Consider the following 26,682-nt stretch of genomic DNA (forward strand, 5'->3'; position numbering starts at 1 on the left):
AAATTCTCTTTGTTCCTGCTGATCAATCTGTAGAGCTCTTTGTATTCTAGATATAAACTACGTTGGTATTTGAAAGCAATTTTATTTCAAATAAATTATTTGCTTTTTGACTTTTGTTTCACACGTAACATGCAGAGTTCTTTTTACATTGTTGTTGTTTGTACTTTTGTTGCATTGTTGTTAACAAGGTGCGCTAGGTCTGTTTCTTTTTTTTTTCTTTATATAGTATCTGAGGTTTTCAGATTGGCTAAGATGATATCCCTCAGCTCCAGGTTATATGCTTTTCCTGGATTTTAAGTTTCTATTGTTCTTTTTTGTTTTTTTTTTTAAATTCATCTAGAATTTGTTTTTGATATGGTTGGAAAACTTTCCAGATGGTAAGCTAGTTGTGCCAGTACCATACTTTAAAATATCATTCTTTTTCAATAAATTGAAATATTCCTTGCATCATACATTAAGTTAGCAAATATTGGGGCCTGTTTCTAGAATCTAGATCATTCTTTCCATGGATGTATTTTTCACTTTTTATGCCAATACCATATTGATTTCATTACAATGGCTTCAGAGCACACTGTTTTCTGGTAGTGGAAGTCCTCCTTCTTTACATTCTTCTTATTTTTCATACTTTCTGTTTTTGTTTGTTTCTTCTGTCAAATGAACTGTAAGATTAGCTTATGCAATCTTCTCCTTTACCCCTAAATTTAAGATTTTAATTTAAACTACGTGAAATGTGTATATTAAATTCAGGAAAATGACATTTTAATGATGTTAAGCCTTCCCTCTACCAGAAATATTGATAAACCCATCTAAATATTATGTTAGTATCTAGCTTTGGCATATCTGTAATTATGCTGAACAGAAGCACATAACTTACCTATGCATTAAAGTCATCACTGAAGAAATAGCTAACCTCCTCAATATTTTATACTGCACCTCAGTTGGCTTTTTGTTGGCTTTCATCTGTAGTATAATCCATGTTATATTATTATTATAATTCATGTTCTATTATTATTGTTGGCACTGCTCTTTTTCATCATCTTCCCAGATTTTACATTAGATTTTCAAACACATATCTCCACTTCCTTAAGGCTACTTCCTTAAGGTATAAGGCTCTTGCTGCACTGGCTGGAGTAGAGATAAATTCAAATAGCATCTTGATCACTGTAGAGTCCACCCGGTCCTGATATTTGACAAGGAATTGCTCTCTAACCTGAGCTAGACTTTGCTTTAAATCCAGAAAGAAGGAAATGGTCTTCTAAGAAACATGAATGACCAAGCAACTCTATCATATCCTTTATTACTACTTCTGTTACTTCTCTCTATTAGCCAAATAAAAAATGATGACATGGAACAAAAGGGAAAAATAGGAAATTCATAGTTATTTTTCATTTCAGTCTTTTCTTTACTCACGAGTAAGCAGAAGGTAGAGAGTGTTGGTAGAATGTGCATGTCTCAAGAATTAAAATGAATGAAAAATGGTTGAGTTAGTTTTGTGCAGCATTTCCACTATTCTGGTAAGAATGAAATAGATATACATGTATAAACTATGAAGTATTAATTGTGTACTTCTGTACTTCCACATATGAGTTGTGTTCTTTGATTTAAAACTAGTTTGTACAATAGAAAGATGAATAGTAAAATTCATGCTCATAATTAAAATTAAAAGGATTTTTCACTGAGAGCGACATTAAACGACAAATTTCAGAACCTTTAATGTTACTTTTTTTCCTGATTTTTGAACATGGGCTCCACATTTTCACTTTGCACTGTGCCCTGAAAATTATTCTGGTGGCCACAAATATTTATAGGTTTTGTTCTTTACCTTCCTTTTAATGTTCCTTTAGGAAATCTCTCTTGGAAGGTGGCAATTTTTAAATAATGAAGATTCTATAGTATATATTCATAAGAAGTCATTTCCCCATACTTAGAAGATGCTTATATAAATATGATAGCATTCTTCAAAAGATATACTATAAGCTAACAAGTCTGATTATTTTAAGAAGGTCTTTCTCACAATTATGTTGAAAGAAGTATTTCTACATTTTTCAAACTAATTTTCATGTAAGCATTATTTTTTTCTTTAGCAGTTGATCATGGATTAGCTGTTTCTTATACAACTCTTTTATAGAATAACACTGAATATATGCTTTTGCTCTTTTCAAAACATACTGATCAGTGATCAATTTGGACTACATCATTTTGTTTAGCACAATTTTATACAGTAAAGCTGCACTGTCCATAACAATGTCTTTCTTAAAATCCACTCTTTTAGAGTATAAGGGCGCAAGTAAATTTAAGTTATTCAGGCTCAGTTCAGACAGGAAAAAAGCAATATTAAGTTGTAATAAATTATTTAGAGAAAAATTGACAAATATGTTTGAATTCTACTGATTTCGGAGGTGCTCTATATTTTCGGCTGATTTCACGTCTATATTTTTTTTCTCTTTTCACTGCCCATGTGTTTAAATTCCTAAAATTCAACTGATCTAGAGCTGGTTATATCACAATAATTCTCCACTAGTGGAAAAAAGACTCTGAATCTTGTTTTCTTTGCCCAGGCAGTAATAATCACTGATGATAAGTTAGCAGGTATAATGTCACTATCTCTCATATAGTGAATTACTGAGATTCTCTTAAAGTAGAATATAGAATAATGTACTTACAATAATATAAGAAACAATATAAAAATATTCCTATCATTTATGATATCTTGTGATGAACCATATTCTATTTTATGTTCATATCCTGAACTCCAAACACATATTACTTCAAAGATAGAATGAATTCATTCTTTGAAGTATAAAGACCAAATTGGGAAGCAGAGGATAGGGTAATGAAGCAGCAAGAAAACAAAGGCTCATAGTAGAAAGGGCTGCCAACACTCTTGCATAATCTACACAATGGGCCCTTGCCTTTCTCCAGCCTAATTAGACGGCATAACAGATGTCATTAAATATTGTTTCATGACTTTCCTTCTCTGTGTCAGGTTATCAGTAATAAATGAAGAGCTTCTTTGGTCCTTGACAATGAGAACATCTCAGAAAATATATTTAACTTAATCATCCAATCACTCATGAGAATGAGAGACTCAAGTTTTCCCTTAAGTTACAAAATTCCAATGCTATTGCCATAGATGGTTTGTTGTTGTTTAGTTGCTAAGTCATGTCTGACTCTTTGCAACCCCGTGGACTATAGCCCACCAGGCTCCTCTGTCCATAGGATTCTCTAGGCAAGAATACTGGAGTGGGTTGCCATTTCCTTCTCCAGGGGATCTACCTGACCTAGGGATCAAACCTGAGTCTCCTGCATCGGCAGCCAGATTCTTTACCACTGAGCCATCATGGAATGGTAAGAGGGATCATCCACTGTCTCACATGTAACTGGTAAATATTAGGAGGGAATAGGCAGGCCAACATAAATAACAAAATCACAAAATCTAAAAAGTAGTGACAAACAGATAAAGTGTTCTAAACTAATAGTCTCTAAACTCTCATAATTGTGTGCCCTGTTAATGAAAATAATGAGAATGTACACCCTAATTCTTGTCTAGTTATAAATTATATATATCACTTTATTACTATATACTGTATTACTGTAATTCTTAAAATGGATACAAGTAGAAGTTAAGAAGGTGAACTAAAGAGGAAAAAATGCTAATTTATTCTAATATTATTTAAAGCACTGTTATGAAACTTTAAAATTATTGACTCACTATTATTGTTAATAAATTTTAGTGAGATAACGCCACTGGAAATGCATCAGTAGCTTTTAAAATGTTGATTTAATTCTTTGATTATGAAAATTTTTTAAATATTCAGGCTGTCTTGATACTTGGATTTGATGGTTCAAATGCATCACTTGCTGCACTTACTAAATCACAACACAGTCATCCTTGGGTTTCCACTGGAGATTAGTTCCAGGACTGCTGTGGGTACCAAAATTCATGGATATACTCAAGTCCCTTACATAAAATGGTGTAGTATTTGAATATAACCTATGCACATCCTGTATATCTTTTCAATATTTTTTAATCTCTAGATTACTTATAACACCTAATACAATGTAAGTGCTATGTGAATAGTTATAAATACGATGTAAATAGTTACTTTTGTTGTTGCCAGTCACCAAGTCATGTCCAACTCTTGGCAACCCCATGGACTGCAGCATGCCAGGGTTTCCTGTCCCTCACCATCTTGTGGACTTTGCCCAAGGTCATGTCCATTGAATCAATGATGCCCTCTAATCATCTCATCCTCTGTTGCCCTCTTTTCCTGCCTTCAATCTTTACCAACATCAGGGTCTTTTCCAAAGAGTAAGCTGTTCGCATCAGGTGGCCAAATCATTCAGCATCAGGCCTTCCAATGAATATTTAGTCTTGATTTCCTTTAGGATTGACTGGTTTGATCTCTTTGCTGTCCAAGGGACTCTCAAGAGTCTTCTCCAGCACCACAGTTTGAAAGCATTAATTCTTTGGTGCTCTGCCTTCTTTATGGTCCAGCTCTCACATCTGTACATGACTACTGGAAAAACCAAAGCTTTGACTAGATGGACCTTTGTCAGCAAAGTGATGTCTCTGCTTTTTAATACACTGTCTAGGTTGGTCATAGATTTCTTGCCAAGAAGCAGTCATCTTCTAATTTCATGGCTGCAGTCACCATACTCAGTGATTTTAGAGCCCAAGAAGAGGAAATCTGTCACTGCTTCCACGTTTTCCCCTTCTATTTGCCATGAAGGGATGGAACTGGATGCCATGATCTTAGTTTCTTTAATACTGAGTTTTAAGCCAGCTTTTTCATTCTCTTCTTTCATCTTCATCAAGACGCTCTTTAGTTCCTCTTTGCTTTCTGCCATTAATAGCCGTTGGCAAGTTCAAGTTTCGCTTTTTTGAAACTTTCTGAATTTTCTTTCAAGTATTTTCAGTCTAGGTTGGTTGCATCCATGGATGCAGGACCTGCAGATATGAAGGGCCGACTGTACTCATTTTTCAGTCCCAAATACTGATTATGCAAAAGTGATTTGCTTTTGAAATTCTATCAAATCCATCTTCCTTGATGTTGTTATAAGCCTCTCAAAAGATTTTTGAAAACAAACATTTAACAAAGGGTTGAGAATCATTGTTACATCGTTTGAAGAATTTTAAATTGAATTTAGCTTTCTATGCCAAGTTTAATACGCAAGTAAGAATATTTAAAGTTGACACATTTTTGGCCCCCAATCACTTAATGATGGAACCATTTCTAAATATTCATTTGCAAACAGTCCTGCTAGAGATTAATTTTTTCAAAGGCAGTTACACTTGGCCACCATTGGCTGACCATTTTATCAGTTATGATAGTTTTTCATTATTTTTAAACTTTTTAATGTGTCTGAACTTGTACAAGGGTTGAACTGACAGCTCTGCTACTTTTTTATTGCTGATTTTTGCTTGCATTATTAGTATTATTGTCAAACATATTTTATTTCTTAAAGCTACTGTCCAGTTTGAAAGGATTATTTTGATTGTAAGTAGCTAATATAATATATAAACCCTCTTAAGCAGGTCCATGTAGACTGTACTACATATCAGTACACTGAGACGAGAAAAAATAAAGATGCAACTGTTTAGTTTTAGAACTCTCACTCTCCTTGGGAGAAGAAGAATCTTGTGTATCATAAATGATATATAACTGATATGCAGAAAGAATAAAGAATAACATTCCATTATTAAATTTTCATCAGAATATATTCAGTCGCTCAGTCATGTCCGACTCTTTGCAACTCCATGGACTGCAGCACGCCCGGCCTCCCTCTCTATCAGCAACTCCCGGAGTTTACTCAAACTCATGTCCATCGAGTCGGTGAAGCCATCCAACCGTCTCATCCTCTGTTGTCCCTTTCTTCTCCCGCCTTCAATCTTTCCCAGCATCAGGGTCTTTTCCACTGAGTCAGCTCTTCATATCAGGTGGCCAAAGTACTGGAGTTTCAGCTTCAGCATCAGTCCTTCCAATGAACACCCAGGACTGATCTCCTTTAGGATGGACTGGTTGGCTCTCCTTGCAGTTCAAGGGACTCTCAAGAGTTTTCTCCAACACCACAGTTCAAAAGCATCAATTCTTCAGCACTCAGCTTTCTTTATAGTCCAACTCTCACATCCATACATGACTGACTGCTGCTGCTGCTACTGCTACTGCTGCTAAGTCACTTCAGTCATGTCCGACTCTGTGTGACCCCATAGACGGCAGCCCACCAGGCTCCCCCCATCCCTGGGATTCTCCAGGCAAGAACACTGGAGTGGGTTGCCATTTCCTTCTCCAATGCAGGAAAGTAAAAAGTGAAAGTGAAGTCGCTCAGTCGTGTCCGACTCTTCGCGACCCCATAGAGTGCAGCCCACCAGGCTCCTCCGTCCATGGGAATTTCCAGGCAAGAGTACTGGAGTGGGGTGCCATTGCTACTGCTGCTAAGTTGCTTCAGTCATGTCTGACTGTGCTACCCCATAGACTGCAGCCCACCAGGATCCTCTGTCCCTGGGATTCTCCAGGCAAGAATACTGGAGTGGGTTGTCATTTCCTTCTCCAATGCATTAAAGTGAAAAGTGAAAGTGAAGTCACTCAGTCATGTCCAGCTCTTCACGACCCCATGGACTGTAGCCTACAAGGTTCCTCCGTCTGTGGGATTTTCCAGGCAAGAGTACTGGAGTGGGTTGCCATTTCCTTCTCCAGTACATGATTGACTACTGTTAATAAAAAATACGCATTAATAGGAATTGTGTTTTTTCTTTCTGCATCTCAGCGGATCATCTTTTACACAGCCCATAAGCACCTACTGAAAAGACTGATGGATGAGAGTAAAGGGAGGTAGCATTTCTCTCATAGTGGCTGAAGAAACTCAAGCTTACAGGGAAACTGATTGAGTAACTCAATAATGCAGTTAAGACACCATGTCCTTTTAGTCTTTTCTTGCTGCTCTCCTCAATGTTGTCATCACTTTCAGGTTGAAAGCAAACAGTCTGCATCAATTTCAGGCATTATATGCAGACTTAACAACAACCAGAACAGTTTTTTGGAAGAGAGGAAAATATTTCAGAAGCCCTCCCTTGAAATTGGGGTGTAATTAGCTTCTCCCGAGGCATATGATCACGTGGATTAAAAATGAATCTTAGAAAAAAAAAGTCAGGTTTATATTAAGAAAAGGAAATAGTTTCTGGGGAGGCAGACATTTACAACCACTGTAACCTTGATAAGCAAATTATCCATACAGTCTTGAGAATCAAACAGATCAAAGAGAAGAAAGACAGGTAGTTCACATCTATCATGTTGGTCAAAACCTGTAGGAGCACTGTACAAATGAAATCAGTGAATCACTATTTCTTTCTGAGAGGCAGCACAGGATATCCATTTTTCAGAAATGGATTATTAAAAGATCTGTACTACCATATCTGTGAAAATATAATATTCTTGACTATTGGTTGATATTTGATAACCTCTTATAAAGCAATATGTTTAACATGTTTATAATTATAATCAACATTCTGGAACTTCAAAGTATTTAATGTTAATCTCTGGTAGATGTTTTATTTGAACAAAATCCTGGAAAGAATTAAACTCCTGGAAAGAGTTGAATCCTGTAGAGGATTATGAACAGATACATTAAAAAAAATGCAGCTAGGTGTCATATTTAGTCAGAGAAAGGAAAAGTTGTTCTGAGCCCTTGGCACTGAGTTGGAAAAATGAAAGCCCAAACCAGGTGTGGGATAGAGATCAAATACTGGGAAAAAAAAATGAGCAGGATGCTAGAACTAAGTCAAGCAAAAACCTATGGGACATACCATGATCAGACATCTGCAGGAAAAAATTTAAAAAAAGATATTGGAGATGGTATGATTCTCTGTCTACTACCCTTCTTGATCTCCAGAACAGCTCTTAGTGGTGTATCAACATGGAAATGAATCCTTATGTACTGCAGAAGCTGTTGGGCAGTGTAAGTGTGAAGTCTTCTGATCCAATTTCTATATTTGTTTCATTAACACTTGAGGAACTATTTTAAGGTAAAGCAATGGGGGAAAAGTAAGAACTAATAGTAATTCTTAAAAGACTATAAAATCATCATATAAAAGACTATAAAAGACATCAAATCAAATAAATACCATATAAGGTCAGTATTGTATCTCCTCTATATATGTAAAGTAGTTTCATTATGAGAAAAGCAGAGGACTAAGAGAAAAAATTCTTATTGTTTGGTGTCAGTTTTATGAGACCTTGGAGGCAATTTAGTTTAAACTCTAATATAGTAGAGGAAGATCCTAGGAGAAGCGATAGGCTACCCACTCTAGTATTCTTGGGCTTCCCTGGTGGCTCAGCTGGTAAAGAATCTATCTGCAATGTAGCAGACCTGGGTTCAATCCCTGGGTTGGGAAGATCCCCTGGAGAAGGGAAAGTCTACCCACTCCAGTATTCTGGCCTGGAGAATTCCATGGACTGTATGGTCATGGGGTCCCAAAGAATGGGACACATCTGAGTGACTTATTAATTAATTATAGTAGAGGAAAATGCCACTAACATTGCACTGTAGCTAAATTAAAGCAAGACAAAACACTCGGTTGTCTTATTTTGTCAGCGGTGGCCTACTGGCTTAGCATGACTATCCAACTAAGACAAGCTAAAGATGTTGGCTTCATTTACACAAATAAAACCTTACTTAATGACAGAAATTAAATAGTAAACTATCGCTGAAGTTTGAATAGAATGATGTAATTACTCATAATACCCATCCTTTAAAACTGAACACAAGGTTATTAAAGACCAAGAATACTTCTGAGAATACATATACTTCTAACCTTTCTAAAGTAATAAAGAGAATTATTATAATCAACTATAAAACCCTGATGTTCTTATCAGAATATGACTGAATTGTTCTATTCAGCATGACCTTTCTTATTTTACAATAATTTAGGAAGACATTATTGAGTAGTAAGGAATCCTGCTCTTAGCTGATAAATTTAACAAGATCAGATTAAGAGAAGATTACTGTCAGCAATGTAAAAACTTTGTATTCTTAAAGATGCTTAAATACAACCATATTTTATTTTTAGATTTTACTTTTTTTCTAACTTACCCTTCAAATTATGTTGACATTCAATGGTATGCTGTAGCCCTTTTATCATATCATGAAGAGTAGCACATTCTAGAATATAAAAGATAAATCTATTTGAATATTTACTTTCATTTTGGAATTATTATCTCAAAGTTAAAAAATACTTAAAATAATATTTAATTGACAATTATGAGACTTAATAAAGCAACCAGGTATCTCAAAATAAGTTATATAATACACTTTTTTTTTTTTACATTGAAGGGTAATTGCTTTATAGAATTTTGTGGTTTTTTGTCATACATCAACAAGGACCAGCCATTGGTACACACATGTCCCCTCCCTCCTGAGCCTCCCTTCCATCTCCCTCCCCATACCGCCCTTCAGCCTGTCAGAGAGCCCTTGTTTGAATTCCCTGAGTCATACAGCAAATTCCCATTGGCTATCTATTTTACATATGGTATTGTAAATTTCCATTTTATTCTCTCCGTACACCTCCCCTTCTCACTCCTCCCCTCCTCTATGTCCATAGGTTTGTTCTCTATTTCTGTTTCTCCACTGCTGTCCTGAAAATAAATTCATCAAAGCCATCTTTTTAGATTCCATATATATATGTGTCAATATACAATATTTATATTTCTCTTTCTGACTCACTTTGTATGACAGGTGCTAGGTTTGTCCACCTCATTAGAACTGACTCAATTGCGTTCCTTTGTATAACTGAGTAGTATTCCACTATATACATGTACCACAGCTTCTTTATTCTTTCATCTGTAGATGAACATCTAGGTTGCTTCCAAGTTCTAGCTATTGTAAATAGTGCTGCAATGAACACTGGGGTATGTGTCTTTTTCAATTTTTTTCCTTAGGGTACATGCCTAGGAGTGGGATTGCTGGGTCATATGCTGGTTTTATTCCTAGCTTTTTAAGAAACCTCCATACCATCTTCCATAGTGGTTGTATCAGTTACATTCCCACCAGCAATGCAAGAGTGTTCCCTTTTCTCTATACCCTCTCCAGCATTTATTGGTAGATTTTTTTATGATGGCCATTCTGACTGGTGTGAGGTGGTATCTGATTGTAGTTTTGATTTGTATTTCTCTTAATAATGAGTGACGTTAAGTATCTTTTCATGTGCTTGTTCAGTTCAGTTCAGTTGCTCAGCCATGTCCGACTCTTTGTGACCCCATGAATCGCAGCACGACAGGGCTCCCTGTCCATCACCAACTCCCGGATTTCACTCAGACTCATGTCCATTGAGTCAGTGATGCCATCCAGCCATCTCATCCTCTGTCGTCTCCTTCTCCTCCTGCCCCCAATTCCTCCCAGCATCAGAGTTTTTTCCAATGAGTCAACTCTTTGCATGAGGAGGCCAAAGTACTGGACTTTCAGCTTTAGCATCATTCCTTCCAATGAAATCCCAGGGCTGATCTCCTTCAGAATGGACTGGTTGGATCTCCTTGCAGTCCAAGGGACCCTCAAGAGTCTTCTCCAACACCACAGTTCAAAAGCATCAATTCTTCGGCACTCAGCCTTCTTCACAGTCCAACTCTCACATGTGTACATGACCACTGGAAAAACCATAGCCTTGACTAGACGGACCTTTGTTGGCTAAGTAATGTCTCTGCTTTTGAATAGGCTATCTAGGTTGGTCATAACTTTTCTTCCAAGGAGTAAGCGTCTTTTAATTTCATGGCTGCAGTCACTACCTGCAGTGATTTTGGAGCCCCCCAAAATAAAGTCTGACACTGTTTCCACTGTTTCCTCATCTATTTCCCATGAAGTGATGGGACCAGATGCCATGATTTTCGTTTTCTGAATGTTGAGCTTTAAGCCAACTTTTTCACTCTCCTCTTTCACTTTCATCAAGAGGATTTTAGCTCCTCTTCACTTTCTGCCATAAGGGTGGTGTCATCTGCATATCTGAGGTTATTGATATTTCTCCCAGCAATCTTGATTCCAGTTTGTGCTTCTTTCAGCCCAGCGTTTCTCATGATGTACTCTTCATATAAATTAAATAAGCAGGGTGACAATATACAGCCTTGACGTAGTCCTTTTCCTATTTGGAACCAGTCTGTTGTTCCATGTCCAGTTCTAACCGTTGCTTCCTGAACTGCATATAGGTTTCTCAAGAGGCAGGTCAGGTGGTCTGGTATTCTCATCTCTTTCAGAATTTTCCACAGTTTATTGTGATCCACACAGTCAAAGGCTTTGGCATAGTCAATAAAGCAGAAATAGATGTTTTTCTGGAACTCTCTTGCTGTTTCCATGATCCAGTGGATGTTGGCAATTTGATCTCTGGTTCCTCTGCCTTTTCTAAAACCAGCTTGAACATCTGGAAGTTCACAGTTCACGTATTGCTGAAGCCTGGCTTGGAGAATTTTGAGCATTACTTTCCTAGCATGTGAGATGAGTGCAATTGTGTGGTAGTTTGAGCATTCTTTTGCATTGCCTTTCTTTGGGATTGGAATGAAAACGGACCTTTTCCAGTCCTGTGGCCACTGCTGAGTTTTCCAAATTTGCTGGCATATTGAGTGCAGCACTTTCATAGCATCATCTTTCAGGATTTGAAATAGCTCAACTGGAATGCCATCACCTCCACTAGCTTTATTTGTAGTGATGCTTTCTAAGGCCCACTTGACTTCACATTCCAGGATGTCTGGCTCTAGATTAGTTATCACACCATCATGATTATCTTGGTCATGGAGATCTTTTTTGTACAGTTCTGTGTATTCTTGCCACCTCTTTTTAATATCTTCTGCTTCTGTTAGGTCCACACCATTTCTGTCCTTTATCGAGCCCATCTTCTTGAAGAGATCTCTAGTCCTTCCCATTCTGTTCTTTTCCTCTATTTCTTTGCATTGATCACTGAAGAAGGCTTTCTTATCTCTTCTTGCTATTCTTTGGAACTCTGCATTCAGATGCTTATATCTTTCCTTTTCTCCTTTGCTTTTCACCTCTCTTCTTTTCACAGCTATTTGTAAGGCCTCCCCAGACAGCCATTTTGCTTTTTTGCATTTCTTTTCCATGGGGATGGTCTTGATCCCTGTCTCCTGTACAATGTCACAAACCTCATTCCATAGTTCATCAGGCACTCTATCTATCAGATCTAGGCCCTTAAATCTACTTCTCACTTCCACTGTATAATCATAAAGGATTTGATTTAGATCATACCTGAATGGTCTAGTGGTTTTCCCTACTTTTTTCAATTTAAGTCTGAATTTGGTAATAAGGAGTTCATGATCTGAGCCACAGCAGCTCCTGGTCTTGTTTTTGCTGACTGTATAGAGCTTCTCCATCTTTGGCTGCAAATAATATAATAAATCTGATTTCAGTGTTGACCATCTGGTGATGTCCATGTGTAGAGTCTTCTCTTGTGTTGTTGGAAGAGGGTGTTTGCTATGACCAGTACATTTTCTTGGCAAAACTCTATTAGTCTTTGCCCTGCTTCATTCCACATTCCAAGGCTAAATTTGCCAGTTACTCCAGGTGTTTCTTGACTTCCTACTTTTGCATTCCAGTCCCCTATAATGAAAAGGACATATTTTTGGGGTGTTATTTCTAAAAGGTCTTGTAGGTCTTCACAGAACCATTCAACTTCAGCTTCTTCAGCGTTACTGGTTGGGGCATACACTTGGATTACCATGATATTGAATGGTTTGCCTTGGAGATGAACAGAGATCGTTCTGTCGTTTTTGAGATTGCATCCAAGTACTGCATTTCAGACTCTTTTGTTGACCATGATGGCTACTCCATTTCTTCTAAGGGATTCCTGCCTGCAGTAGTAGATATAATGGTCATCTGAGTTAAATTCACCCATTCCAGTCCATTTTAGTTCGCTGATTCCTAGAATGTCGACAGTCACTCTTGCCATCTCCTGTTTGACCACTAGATGACCATGTGCCTGTTAGCCATCTGTAATACACACTTTTTAAATAGTCTGTAAGTTAAACACACTCCATGATTTAGTTATGAGTTTTCTAAGGCATGAAAAACCCAGTAAAGTAGGGATTCCCTCTATGTGCCTATAGCAACAGCTGCCCTAGAAATAAGGCACATTTTGACATGTCTGGAGAACTGTGAAGCATGTATCCAAGTGGCTTTTCCATAAAAAGAACATTCTGAGGAAAGAGAGTCAGAACATTCCAAGGAAAGAGAGTCAAGGAACATGAAGTTATATTCAAAGATACAGTGAAAGCTGGTGAGCAAGTGTCATTTGGGAGAAGATAATGCTTTTCTTCCTCACTGTCCTCTAACCTGTCCTCTTGTCTGAGTACTAGGACAAGGAAGTAGCGACAAAGAGTAAAAACTCAATGTGTTGGGTTACAAGGCATCAGCAACTTTGGTGCCAATGTCTTCCTGCATTATGGGAGAATTCTGTGCAATCAAGCCTGAAATGTGCAAATAAGCTTTCAGTATGTATATTCTTGGTATCACCAGCAACAGCTAAACATTTGAAGCGAGCAACAGTGGTGGAGACTTCTGTAACTTTAAGCAGCCCTTGGCTGTAAGCTTCAGGATAGCAGGGACTATCTTCTGTCTTGTTTACCATTTCTCTCTACTACTTAGAAGAGTTGTGGTCCATAAATGTCAATTCATAAACATTTCTTAAGTGATTTGATTGACAGGCATTATAATGGTAAGAAAGGAGTAAATGGAGAAACTGTGGTATGAAAACAATAACACACTGCTATTTTAAGTGCTCAATCAACCCTTTTAACTCTATGACATTGATTCTAGTATTTGCCTCATTTTTACATATGAGGAAATTGACACATAGAAGTTTAACAAATTGTCCAAACTTACACTTTAAAGTAGTAGGTGGTAGAACTACAACATGAACTCAAAGCAGTCCAGCGCTAACGTCAATGATTCTAACTGCTTTAATATACCACCAAGATCGGCGCAGCATCACTTCTTCAGACTAATCTGAGTAGGTGAGAGGCCCTGGAAAGAGGGCAGGAATAGAGCCAGAGAGAGATTTTGTGATAGTTATTGCTATCACATTTTTACTGTAAGGTTGAGAAACCCAGGTTGCACCAGTTTAAGTTTACAATTATAGTAGCTAAATATATAATGATGAAAACTTCACAAAGAGTAACAGTATTTTTAAAAAGAAAGATTAGGCAATTTTGTTCTTATGTGCTTGGCTTAATGGCTATTAAATATTGAACGTTATTCTGTTTCTTTCAGTTTTAGAGACCCACAATTGATATTCAGCCACTGCGCATTAGTGTGACATACTTTTATCTAACAATAAAAAGTTGTCTAGGTACATTAAAGTATTATTATTGAATATTTACTCTGTCAGGAATTACATAAGTACATTATAAACATTATAATCAGTATTCAAACTGATGCTGAGAAGTTGGCATCATTATCTTGATTTCACAAAGGGAGGAAGTCACCCATAGATATCTGGTAACTTAACAAAGATTCCACAGTACATGGAAGGTCTAGGGTTGAAGACAGGTTTTTCACATATCAAATCCTGTGCACTTAATTCAAGACTTCCTCAGGGATTGTATAACATGCTGATGAAACCATGAAATTTGGAATCAGAAGAACTGGATTAGAGTTTTTTCCTTCTTTACTTTGTAACTATGACGCTCTGGGTAATGTACTTTTCTCCTATATTAGGTTGTTCTGACAACCAAATGAAAAAATATACTTTCTAAATTCATTCACAGATATTTAACATTGTTACTGTTTCTCTCCTCTGTGTCCCACAATTTGTATATATTGCTTTTATCCATTATTCACATTACATTTTAGTTAGATGGTTTCTCCCACTAGATAGTGAACTCTTGCAGGTAAAGATATTTGATAATCCTTACCACTTCTAATGTGATGACTATTTCATAAGTGTTCAATAGTTTTTGTATTTATTAACTAAGTGAGAGAATCAATACTGTGAGGGGAAAGTTCAAAACTTCCTGTTTTCAGTTAGAGGTCCTATAACTCAGTCTCCATGTACTTCAACTACATTAATAGAAATGAAAGTATTCGGTAGAAGTTACAAGCTTTATGCAAGTACGAGGTTCTACTCCTCCTTTTTCCCACTCTACCTCCCCTACCACCAACTCAAAGTTCCCACCATCCTTCATTTTGTTCTGTTGCTGAGTCCCAGTAACAGAATGATGGTTAAATGACAACTGACATTACCTACTTCATGTATATTACTGTATTAGCTACTGCAGTTTAAAATGGAGGCATAGATCCTGCCATCACTTGTCCTTGCACCTTTAAAAGCATGAATCCAACATGCATAAAGTATGTTATTTCAGTAATTAGCAAACTGAAAACAGAACCCTGAAACTAAAAGTATACTGAATGTTTCCAAACTGTGTATTTTCAAATTTAGAACACAAGGTGGCTCTCTAAACACATTTTTTAAAACAGGAAACTGGCTCAGTAAGGAATTTTACCTGGGTCTCCTGCATTGCATGCGGATTCTTTGCCAAATGTGAGCCACCAGGGAAGCCCCATAAAATAGAGTATCATTCATTATTTTAGAATAATAGCTTTTAATTCTCTTTGCAAAACTTCTCCTATGCATCATTTCTGTTGGATTTTACAGTACAATTTGAAGAACTATCATATCCAATTCTTAAAAACTAGAGCTAAGAACATTAAGCTATCACTTATATTGTATAATTTAGTAAATCAGTGATTGTTTTAAGGTCAAATTTAGGCTCTACCATTACAAGCAATTTGGGCATTAATATCTATATCATAAATCAGTTGGAAATACTAAATAAAATGTGCATGAAAAGGCTTTTTTTTATAGTACTTGATCTTCAATATCAATATTGTTACCATCTGGAGCTGGCAAAGGCATTGTTTATCTGATATCAAGTGAAGAAAATAAAATATAAAGATACGATTTACTTTTGAACAAGTCCAGTCACATATATGGTTTGTCCTTCCTAAGTGAATTAGTACACCCTTTGCTTTCTAAGGGATCATTCTGACTTGTTCTTTAACTTCTACTGTGTATTATTCAGAAAAATGTCATTAGATTTAGAATAAGTATAACTAATTTTTAAGGAAGTATTTGATTATGTTTTTCAAATAATACCCACACATGAAACACAAGTTTAGTGATAAGTGAATATCTTGACAATCTCTGCCCCAAAACTAACCAGTTTCCCTCCCCTCAAAGCAAACACTGTTACTAGGACATTGTTTATCTTTCCAGGGATCTACAAACATACAGGGGAGAGGGTGTTTGTGCGTTAAGATATATATTTGTAAAAATGGTAATACACTGCTGTGTACATTATTATTTTCATTTACTACATGTGGGAGATTAAAAGTTATGACCAACCTAGATAGCATATTAAAAAGAGACATTACTTTGCCAACAAAGGTCGGTCTAGTCAAGGCTACGGTTTTTCCTGTGGTCATGTATGGATGTGAGAGTTGGACTGTGAAGAAAGCTGAACGCTGAAGAATTGATGCTTTTGAAGTGTGGTGTTGGAGAAGACTCTTGAGAGTCCCTTGGACTGCAAGGAGATCCAACCAGTCCATTCTAAAGGACATCAGTCCTGGGTGTTCTTTGGAAGGAATGATGCTAAAGCTGAAACTCTAGTACTTTGGCTACCTCATGCAAAGAGTTGACTCATTGGAAAAGACTCTGATGCTGGGAGGAATTGGGGGCAGGAGGAAAAGGGGATGACAGAGGATGAGATGGCTGGATGGTACCACCAAGTTGATGGACGTGAGTCTGAGTGTACTCCGGGAGTTGGTGATGGACAGGGAGGCCTGGTGTGCTGCAGTTCATGGGATCGCAAGGAGCTGGCCATGACTGAGTGACTGAACTGAACTGAACTGAACTGATGCTATATCATATAAAGATACTTCATTCTTTTTGTCAGTTATATAGTAGTTCATTACAAAATATACCATAATTTATTTAACCAGATATCCACTGATAGATGTCACACTTGGAAAGGCTTTCTTCAGTCTTAAAAACATAAAAAAAACTCCCTATATTCTCTTCTATTGTGGCTTCACTTTTTGACCTTTAATTAACTTTATTATTCAGAAAAGTTTTAGATGTATAGATGGGCTTCCCAGGTGGTGCTAGTGGTAAAGAATCTGCCTGCCAATGCAGAAGTCATAAGAGATGCTGGTTTGATCCCTGGGTCGGGAAGATCCTCTGGAGTATGAAATGACAACCTGCTCCAGTATTCTTGCCTGGAAAATCTCATGGACAGAGGAGCCTGGCAGGCTACAGTCTGCAGGGTTGCAAAGAGTCGGGCACAACTGAGTGACTGAGCACAGATGTACATAAAACTTGGGAAGATGCTACAGAGAGTTGTGAAATATCCTAAGCTGTTTCCCCTATTATTAATATCTTTAGTACAGTATGTTTATTACAATTAATGAACCAATGTTGGTACATTATTATTAACTAAAATCTAACTTTACTTGGGCTTCCCAGGTGGCGCAGGTGGTAAAGAAACTGCCTGCCAATGGTCAGGAAGATCCCCTGGAGAAGGAAATGGTAGCCAACTTCAGTATTCTTGCCTGGAGAATCTTATGCCAGAGGGAGGAGCCTGGTGGGTTGCGGTCTATAGGGTTGCACAGAGTCAGACATGACTAAGCGACTTAGCGTGCATGGATACTTTACTCTGATTTTCTTAATTTTTACCTAATGTCCTTTCTTTATTCTATGATTCCTCCCACAATACCACATTACATTTAGTTGTCATGTCTTCTTCAGGTCCTCTTTGCTGTGACAGTTTCTCAGAGCTTTCTTGTTTTTGATGCACTTAAGTTTTTCAGACTACTGGCCAGGTCTTTTGTAGATATCCCTCTATGTGAATATGACGCTTATCTCATGATGAGATGAGGTTATAGGGAGGAAGAACATATAAGTAAAGTGCCATTTTCATCACATCATAGCAAGGGTACCTACTATCAACATGACATCAAGCTGACCTTGACTTCATGCCTTACGTTGTGTATGTCAGATTTCCCCACTATATAATTACTCTTTATCATCCCCTTTTCCATTCAGTATATGTTTCACTATGGTGAAGAAAATCACTATACACAGCCCACACCTGATGAGTGCCGTGTTATAATTGTATTTCCTTGAGGCCAAGTCATTTACGTAAGCTATTTGGAATTCTGCAGAGATTTATCTCTTCACCCCATTTATTTATCTATTTATTTTTATGAATATGTACTCATGGATATACCTGGGGTTTTAATCTAATACTACTTTATTTTGTTGCTCAAATTGTTCCAGCTTTGGTCATTGAGAACTTTTTCACTTGAGTCCTGTATCTTTGACATACCCCATTATTATGCAGTTTTTTCCCTTTCTGAGTACTTTATTTCCTGATACTACAAGATGCTTTAGACTTATAAGAGTTCTTGCCCCCGTCTTAGAATCAGCCATTTCTTCAAGAAGTCCTGGTTCCTTTTGTAATAAGATAGTATTAGAAACTTGGTGCTAGTTTTGCTTGTTGCTATGGATTATGTGCCCTCTCAGTTGACATAACAAGGAAGTGTATGTATATGGCTTTTCTTCCTTTCCTGATGCCCAGCACTTTATTAGTAAGGAGCGTTGGTCCAAGAAAGGGGAGGCTGGGATGGACAGGACTAACATTCATCTAGGGGGATTTTCCTGGTCATCAGGTGGTTTCTCTGTGCAGGTTTAGAAGAAATATGGATGAAACCCACACAGAGGGTATCACTGTGACTGGCAGGTAGCAGAAGTAGGAGGGGAGCCCTAGGCATAGCTGGGCTCCTGAGACAGCAGTGTTTCCATGTTGGGCACAGATGTACCTTCCGGAACTTCTAGTTCCAAGCAACATTGCTGCAGCACACAGAGACCAAGTGATGAGCTTGGAATCTGTTGAAAACAGTGGTTGTCAGGGGGCCACGGGAAGGTGCAGAGCAGGTGCATCTGCATGCCACTCACCGTACACTTCTGGAAAAGTCTCTGAACTTGAGGGAACTCAGGCTCTCTTTGTACCTAGCGTTCTCCTGATGCCAGGAATGAACTGCACGGGAAGACTAGCACTTCTAGACCTGGGGTGAAGTTGTGAGGCAGCTTGTTCAACTGAGTGTAGTCCCAGACCTTTGTGCTGCAGAGCAATGCCACTTTCTCAATGAGTAGCACCATGCCAGGCTGGGTGCTCAGGCTCCCACACTCCCTGAGGGCTAACGGGTGCACAGAGAGGGGGCAGAGTAGACACAAGGGGGGATGGTGGCAGCTGGGAGCTGAGCAGAGCACATGGCATGGATGTCTGAGAAGTGAGCGGGACTAGGACAGCATCTTTCTAACACTAAAATTTTTGACCCATCTGAAGTTTCCTCTGGTATAATCGTGAGGCAGGAATTCAACTGTACTTTTTCCATGTGTTTGAAGGCCTGGACTGAGCCTTGGATTTGTCATTTCTTTTTTTTTTAAAATAAATTTATTTATTTTAATTGGAGGTTAATTACTTCACAATATTGTATTGGTTTTCCCATACATCACCATGTATCTGCCACAGGTATACACGTGTTCCCCATCCTGAACCCCCCTCCCTCCTCCCTGCCTGTACCATCCCTCTGGGTCGTCCCAGTGCACCAGCCCCAAGTATCCAGTATCATGTGTTGAACCTGGGCTGGTGACTCGTTTCATATATGATATTATACATGTTTCAATGCCATTCTCCCAAATCATCCCACCCTCTCCTCTCCCACAGAGTCCAAAAGACTGTTCTATACATTCGTGTCTCTTTTGCTGTCTTGCATACAGGGTTATCGTTACCATCTTTCTAAATTCCATATATATGCGTTAATATACTGTATCGGTGTTTTTCTTTCATTTCTTAGCTGACTGGATGCAGACAGACTACCCTCCTTTGTTTATGTTTCTTCATTATCAAAGTGGAGTAATAATATCAGTCCTATCTATACAGTCTTTCAGGGCTATATTAAGGACAAAATGAAATGATAATCTGAAAAGTTCTATGTGAATTAAAAATATTTTACAAATGTAAAATTACTGTTATAGCAAAAAGCACACTCATTAGAATGACTGTTTCTATAGGTAGCAAAGAACTAACCTTGTTTCATTGCGACCTCTTTTGTTTGCATTACTCTTAATAAACAGTTAGCTTTTTCCAACTGCATATCCAGGATATTGTTCTTCCCACTGGATTCTATCATTTTCTATAGAAGAAACAGAATACATTTTATCACCAAATCAATGCCGCTATGTTGATTTTTTTTAACCTAAGAATATGAAAGTATAAACCATTTAATACCTGAAAGTCTAATAATTAAGTTTGGCACATATTTTTAAATAAGTCAACTTCCTAATTTATCTTTAATTTAAAGAGTAACATAATAAAAAGTTAAAATAAGTGAACAGTTATGAAAAGTTATAAAAAGTAAAAATATGACCTAATTTGAACTCCCTTCTTTCCAACTATTCAACCTCTAGTCCTAAAACTAATCATTCCTTATAAATATTTCCAAAATATTTTATGACTATACAACTGTAGGAAAGGGTCACATTATGTTCTGTTCTGCACCTTGGATTTTCCACTTAGTACTACTTTCTCAGAGATGATGGCATATAAGCATGTAAAAGTCTTACCTCATTCCCATGGACAGAGGAGCCTGGTAGGCTGCAGTCCATGGGGTCGCAAAGAGTCGGACACAACTGAGCGACTTCACTTTCACTTTTCACTTTCATGCAATGGAGAAGGAAATGGCAACCCACTCCAGTGTTCTTGCCTGGAGAATCCAAGGGACAGGGGAGCCTGGTGGGCTGCCGTCTATGGGGTCACACAGAGTCGGACACGACTGAAGCAACTTAGCAGCAGCATTCTTTTTAACAGCTGCATTGAGTTTCATTCATGAATATAATTTATTTAAATAGTTCCCTATTGAGGAAGATTTGTGCTGTTCCCATTTTTTGCTATTACAGTCAATGAATAAATATTCTCAAACATATATCTTTGTGAATAATGTAATAACTGCCATGTACCCTTCAAACACCTTCAAAAATCATCCATTCATAACCCATCCTGTATAATCTGTACTTCTATCCATTCTCTATTCTCATCACTTCTGAATTTATCTCAAAGCAACTCCTTGACACTATATTATTTCATTGATAAATATTATCATTTACATGCCTCTCTAAGAGATGACTCTACAATCACAATACCATTATGACATTAAAAAAGAACAATATTTCTAATTTAAAATATCTAAGAATATGAGAGATAATCCCAAGTTAAGCTCCAAACGCTTTGTACCAGTTCCTCTCCCACCAAAGTGTTATTTCCTTCTCTCTCCTCTCTTACTTTGGTCAGAATCACTTGGTTAAAAAAATACAAGTCCATTGTTGAAAAAAAGCTCATTATATGAAAATACCCATCATCATGAAAATTTTTTTATGATGGCAATACTACGTTGTACAGAGGAAAAGAAGGAATAGAGAAGGATGATAAGAAAAAGAGAGAAAATAGAGGTAGGGATTATTCTTCCTCCTACTCCTATTTCACAAATCCACTTCCCAAATCTGATTTATCCACTTACATTTCTCAACAAATATTCCTACTCCTCTCCCAGGCAGAGGAGACAAAAAGCCTAGTATATACTTGAGGATATGGTCTGACATATAATTTGTGTAGAGTTTGGGAGGGGGACTTCAAACAGGTCTGCTTTTAGGCAAAAGAGAAAAGGGAACAGATAGAACGAGAAAGACTAAAAAGGAAATTAGTCATAACAGTAAGAGATTGAGGATTGAATCTACTTCAATCCTTACTAAACCATTCTTGAGTTTATGGACATCCTGGGTATATACATATGTATTTCCCCTTTAACTTCAGCAAAAGTATATCAGTTGTTTGCTCCCTTGCCGCCCAAACATTCTGATACTAGTATTAATGACTTACAATGACATACATTCTAAATACAGATTTTAAGAATGAGAGAGAAGGGGCTTAAAAAATACAATTCCATTATTTTTACCTTCTTTTTTGCATATTTTTTCTAACTCCCTCCATTGACAAAATCTGTTACACTTTCCCTTATATTCTACAATTGTTTGATATCTTTACATACCTTTTCTATCTGTGAAAAGTCATTTATAAGTTTGTCAAGATTCACACTGCTAATCTTTTTCATACATCCTTCGCTGTTTTGATTCATATCTAAACTAGTGAAGAGTAGATAGTGTTAAAACAAACAAACAAATAAAATACAAAGCACTATAATAATGATAATAGTTCAAATGCTAAAGTTCCTGTATTCCACTCATACAGCACATACTTGAGCTCCATTGCACTCAAGAGAATTTTTATTATACCCCCATTATTATTAACAATGATCAAATGAATTAAGGCTTCTCTACTCTTCTGCACACCCACTCTAGCCAAGTTTTCTCTAAACAAATCTAAAATTAGTGTAATGATATGTGCATATGTAGAAATTATTTGTCCCTATTACATAAAAATTATGTCATCATTCATCACTCAGCTCTTTGCCATCAGTATGACTGCATTTAAAATCTGATGCATTACTAAATCTGATGCACGGCTTTTAAATATAGCTACCCATTTCCAGTATTCTTGCCTGGAGAATTCCATGGACAGAGAAGCCTGGCAGGCTACAGTCCATGGGGTTGCAAAGAGCTGGACACAACTGACTGATACTTGTATTTGTATGTATTCTCAATTTAAACTGTTTAAAATATTTAACTATCATGCCACAAATAATTTTTGCTGTATTTCTTGGTAGTCTGCTTGTTGCTAGGAATTGAACTATGTCTCCTTCAAAGTTTGTATGTTGAAGCTCTAAACCCAACTGTGACTATATCTGGATATAGAATATTTAGGAGTACATTAAGGTTGAATGAAATCATAAAGGTGTGGCCCTAATCTGATAAGGCTGTGGCCTTATAAGAAGAAGAGAGTGATTTTGTTCTCTCTCCACACGTTCACACTGAGGATAGGCCCTGTGAGCACACAGTGAGGTGGTGGCTCTCTGAAACCCAAGGAGAGAGTCTCACGAGGTATCAACACTGATGTCACCTTAATTTTGGACTTCTCAGCTTCCAGAACTATGAGAAAATAAATTTCTGTTGTTTAAGCCACTGAGCCTGTAGTATTTTGTTATAGCAGCAGCCTGAGTAGACATATACAATTAATTTTCTTATTCTGTTTAGCTGGCAACCTGTTTGGTAAATAATGAACATAAGGAAATTAATATGCTTAAAGCAAGCACTAAGTATTTCTATTCTTTTATTTTACATAAGAACACTTTGGGGTATAACCAACTAACTGTTGAAGTGAAGAATAAGAGTTCCAGTTTCAGTTCTATGGCATTCAGTTCTGCAGAATTCCAGAGGTAAGGTCAGTTTTCATTCCAATCCCAAAGAAAGGCAATGCCAAAGAATACTCAAACTAATGCACAATTACACTCATCTCACATGCTAGTAAAGTAATGCTGAAAATTCTCCAAGTCAGGCTTCAGCAATACATGAACCATGAACTTCCAGATGTTCAAGCTGGTTTTAGAAAAGGCAGAGAAACCAGAGATCAAATTGCCAACATCTGCTGGATCATCAAAAAAGCAAGAGAGTTCCAGAAAAACATCTATTTCTGCTTTATTGACTATGCCAAAGCCTTTGACTGTGTGTATCACAATAAACTGTGGAAAATTCTGAAAGAGATGGGAATACCACACCACCTGACCTGCCTCTTGAGAAATCTGTATGCAGGTCAGGAATCAATGGTTAGAACTGGACATGGAACAACAGACTGGTTCCAAATAGGAAAAAGAGTACATCAAGGCTGTATATTGTCACCCTGCTTATTTAACTTATATGCAGAGTACATCATGAGAAACGCTGGGCTGGAAGAAGCACAAGCTGGAATCAAGATTGCCGGGAGAAATATCAATAACCTCAGATATGCAGATGACACCACCCTTATGGCAGAAAGTGAAGAGGAACTAAAAAGCCTCTTGATGAAAGTGAAAGAGGAGAGTGAAAAAGTTGGCTTAAAGCTCAACATTCAGAAAACGAAGATCATGGCATCTGGTCCCATGGAAATAGATGAGGAAACAGTGGAAACAGTATCAGACTTTATTTTTGGGGGGCTCCAAAATCACTGCAGATGGTGATAGCAGGCATGAAATTAAAAAGACGCTTACTCCTTGGAAGAAAAGTTATGACCAACCTAGATAGCATATTGAAAAGAGAGACATTACTTTGCCAACAAAGGTCAGTCTAATCAAGGCTATGGTGTTTCCAGTGGTCATGTATGGATGTGAAAGTTGGACTGTGAAGAAAGCTGAGTGCCGAAGAATTGATGCTTTTGAACTGTGGTGTTGGAGAAGACTCTTGAGAGTCCCTTGGACTGCAAGGAGATCCAAGCAGTCCACTCTGAGGGAGATCAGTCCTGGGATTTCTTTGGAAGGAATGATGCTAAAGCTGAAAGTCCAGTACTTTGGCCACCTCATGTGAAGAGTTGACTCACTGGAAAAAACTCTGATGCTGGGAAGGATTGGGGGCAGGAGGAGAAGGGGATGACAGAGGATGAGAAGGCTGGATGGCATCACTGACCCGATGGACGGGAGTCTGAGTGAACTCTGGGTGTTGGTGATGGGCAGGGAGGCTTGGCATGCTGCGGTTCATGGGTTGCAGAGTCGGACACGACTGAGTGACTCAGGGTCTTTTCCAATGAGTCAACTCTTCATATGAGGTGGCCAAAGTATTGGAGTTTCAGCTTTAGCATCAATCCTTCCAAAGAACACCCAGGACTGATCTCCCTCAGAATGGACTGCTTGGATCTCCTTGCAGTCTAAGGGACTCTCAAGAGTCTTCTCCACCACAGTTCAAAAGCGTCAATTCTTTGGCACTCAGCTTTCTTCATAGTCCAACTTTCACATCCATACATGACCACTGGAAAAACCATAGCCTTGACTAGACGGACCTTTGTTGGCAAAGTAATGTCTCTGCTTTTGAATATACTATCTATGTTGGTCATAACTCTCCTTCCAAGGAGTAAGCGTCTTTTAATTTTATGCAATCACCATCTGCAGTGATTTTGGAGCCCCCCAAAGTAAAGTCAGCCACTGTTTTCACATTTATTTCCCATGAAGTGATGGGACCAGATGCCATGATCTTAGTTTTCTGAATGTTGAGCTTTAAGCCAGCTTTTTCACTATTTACTTTCACTTTCATCAAGAGGCTTTTTAGTTTCTCTTCACTTTCTGCCATAAGGGTGGTGTCATCTGCATATCTGAGGTTATTGATATTTCTCCCGGCAATCTTGATTCCAGCTTGTGCTTCTTCCAGCCCAGCGTTTCTCATGATATACTCTGCATATAAGTTAAATAAGCTGGGTGACAATATACAGCCTTGATGTACTCTTTTTCCTATTTGGAACCAGTCTGTTGTTCCATGTCCAGTTCTAACTGTTGCTTCCTGACCTGCATACAGATTTCTCAAGAGGCAGGTCAGGTGGTATGGTATTCCCATCTCTTTCAGAATTTTCCACAGTTTATTGTGATCCACATAGTCAAAGGCTTTGGCATAGTCAATAAAGCAGAAATAGATGTTTTTCTGGAACTCTCTTGTTTTTTTGATGATCCAGCAGATGTTGGCAATTTGATCTCTGGTTCTGACAGGGCATGTGCAAATGCCTGGTGTGTGACAGTGGCAGTGATAAGTAGTCCAAAGTAAAAGGTAAGTAAAATTCCTAAAGTAATTACTCAATGTAATTTTGGGGACATATTGTTTAAAATGAGGTACCCCAAAACATAGACATTGTTTGACAATTTGTTACTTTATAAAGAAATCCCATTTCCTTCTTCTTTTTATATTATTCTGCATTAATAACTATTAGTGGTTTTAAATTTGAATTTTAGCTGTGTATTTTCAGTTTACTGAATTATTATCCTCTGTATCACATATAGTAGTAAAACTCTAAAATAGTTAAAACTTGATCCTTAAGACAGAAGACTAACTGTAACAGTATCCCATGATGCTATTAAAATATTTAAATGCAGTAAAATTCCTTTTGGGGCAAAATTTAGGAATCATCACAATATACATTTTTGTTTAATTTATAGGATAATCTGAAGTAATGATGCAAAAATCTTTCCTCACAACTTTTTTCCTTAATTTCTAACATTTTTTTAATTAAAAAAATTTTGATTGAAATACAGATGATTTAACAACGTTGTGTCATGCTCTGCTATACAGCAAAGTGACTCAGTTATGTACATATATTCTTTTCCATTATGGTTTATCACAGGATATTGAATATAGTTTCCTATGCTACACAACAGAACCTTGTTCATTGTCTTTCCTACATATAACAGTTTGCATCTGCTAATCCCAGACTCCTAGTCTTTCTCTCCCCTACCCTCTTCCTCTTGGCAAACACAAGTCTGTTCTCTATGTCTGCAAGTCTGTTTCTTTTTTTTATAGATAGGTTCATTTATGCCATATTTTAGACTCCACATACAAGTGATACTGTACGGTATTTCTATTTCTTGTTCTAATTTATTTCACTTAGTATTATACTCTATAGTTGCATCCATGCGGCTGCAAATGGCATTAGTTCATTCTTTTTTATGGCC

At 37.5% G+C, this 26,682-nt stretch overlaps 1 protein-coding gene across 1 annotated transcript in view; it reads right to left on the reverse strand.

Annotated features, from left to right (window-relative positions):
• Window positions 1-22,242, reverse strand: part of CCDC152 (coiled-coil domain containing 152) — a 41,167-nt gene extending 18,925 nt beyond the window's left edge. The window contains exons 1-3 of the mRNA XM_013972782.2: window positions 22,156-22,242; window positions 20,142-20,247; window positions 9,091-9,159 (exon numbers count right to left, since the gene is read on the reverse strand). Coding sequence (XP_013828236.2) covers window positions 9,091-9,159; window positions 20,142-20,247; window positions 22,156-22,242 — 262 coding nt within the window. The remainder of the gene's footprint in view (window positions 1-9,090; window positions 9,160-20,141; window positions 20,248-22,155) is intronic.

This window comes from Capra hircus, chromosome 20, assembly GCF_001704415.2.
Source record: "Capra hircus breed San Clemente chromosome 20, ASM170441v1, whole genome shotgun sequence".
Classification (NCBI taxonomy): Eukaryota; Metazoa; Chordata; class Mammalia; order Artiodactyla; family Bovidae; genus Capra; species Capra hircus.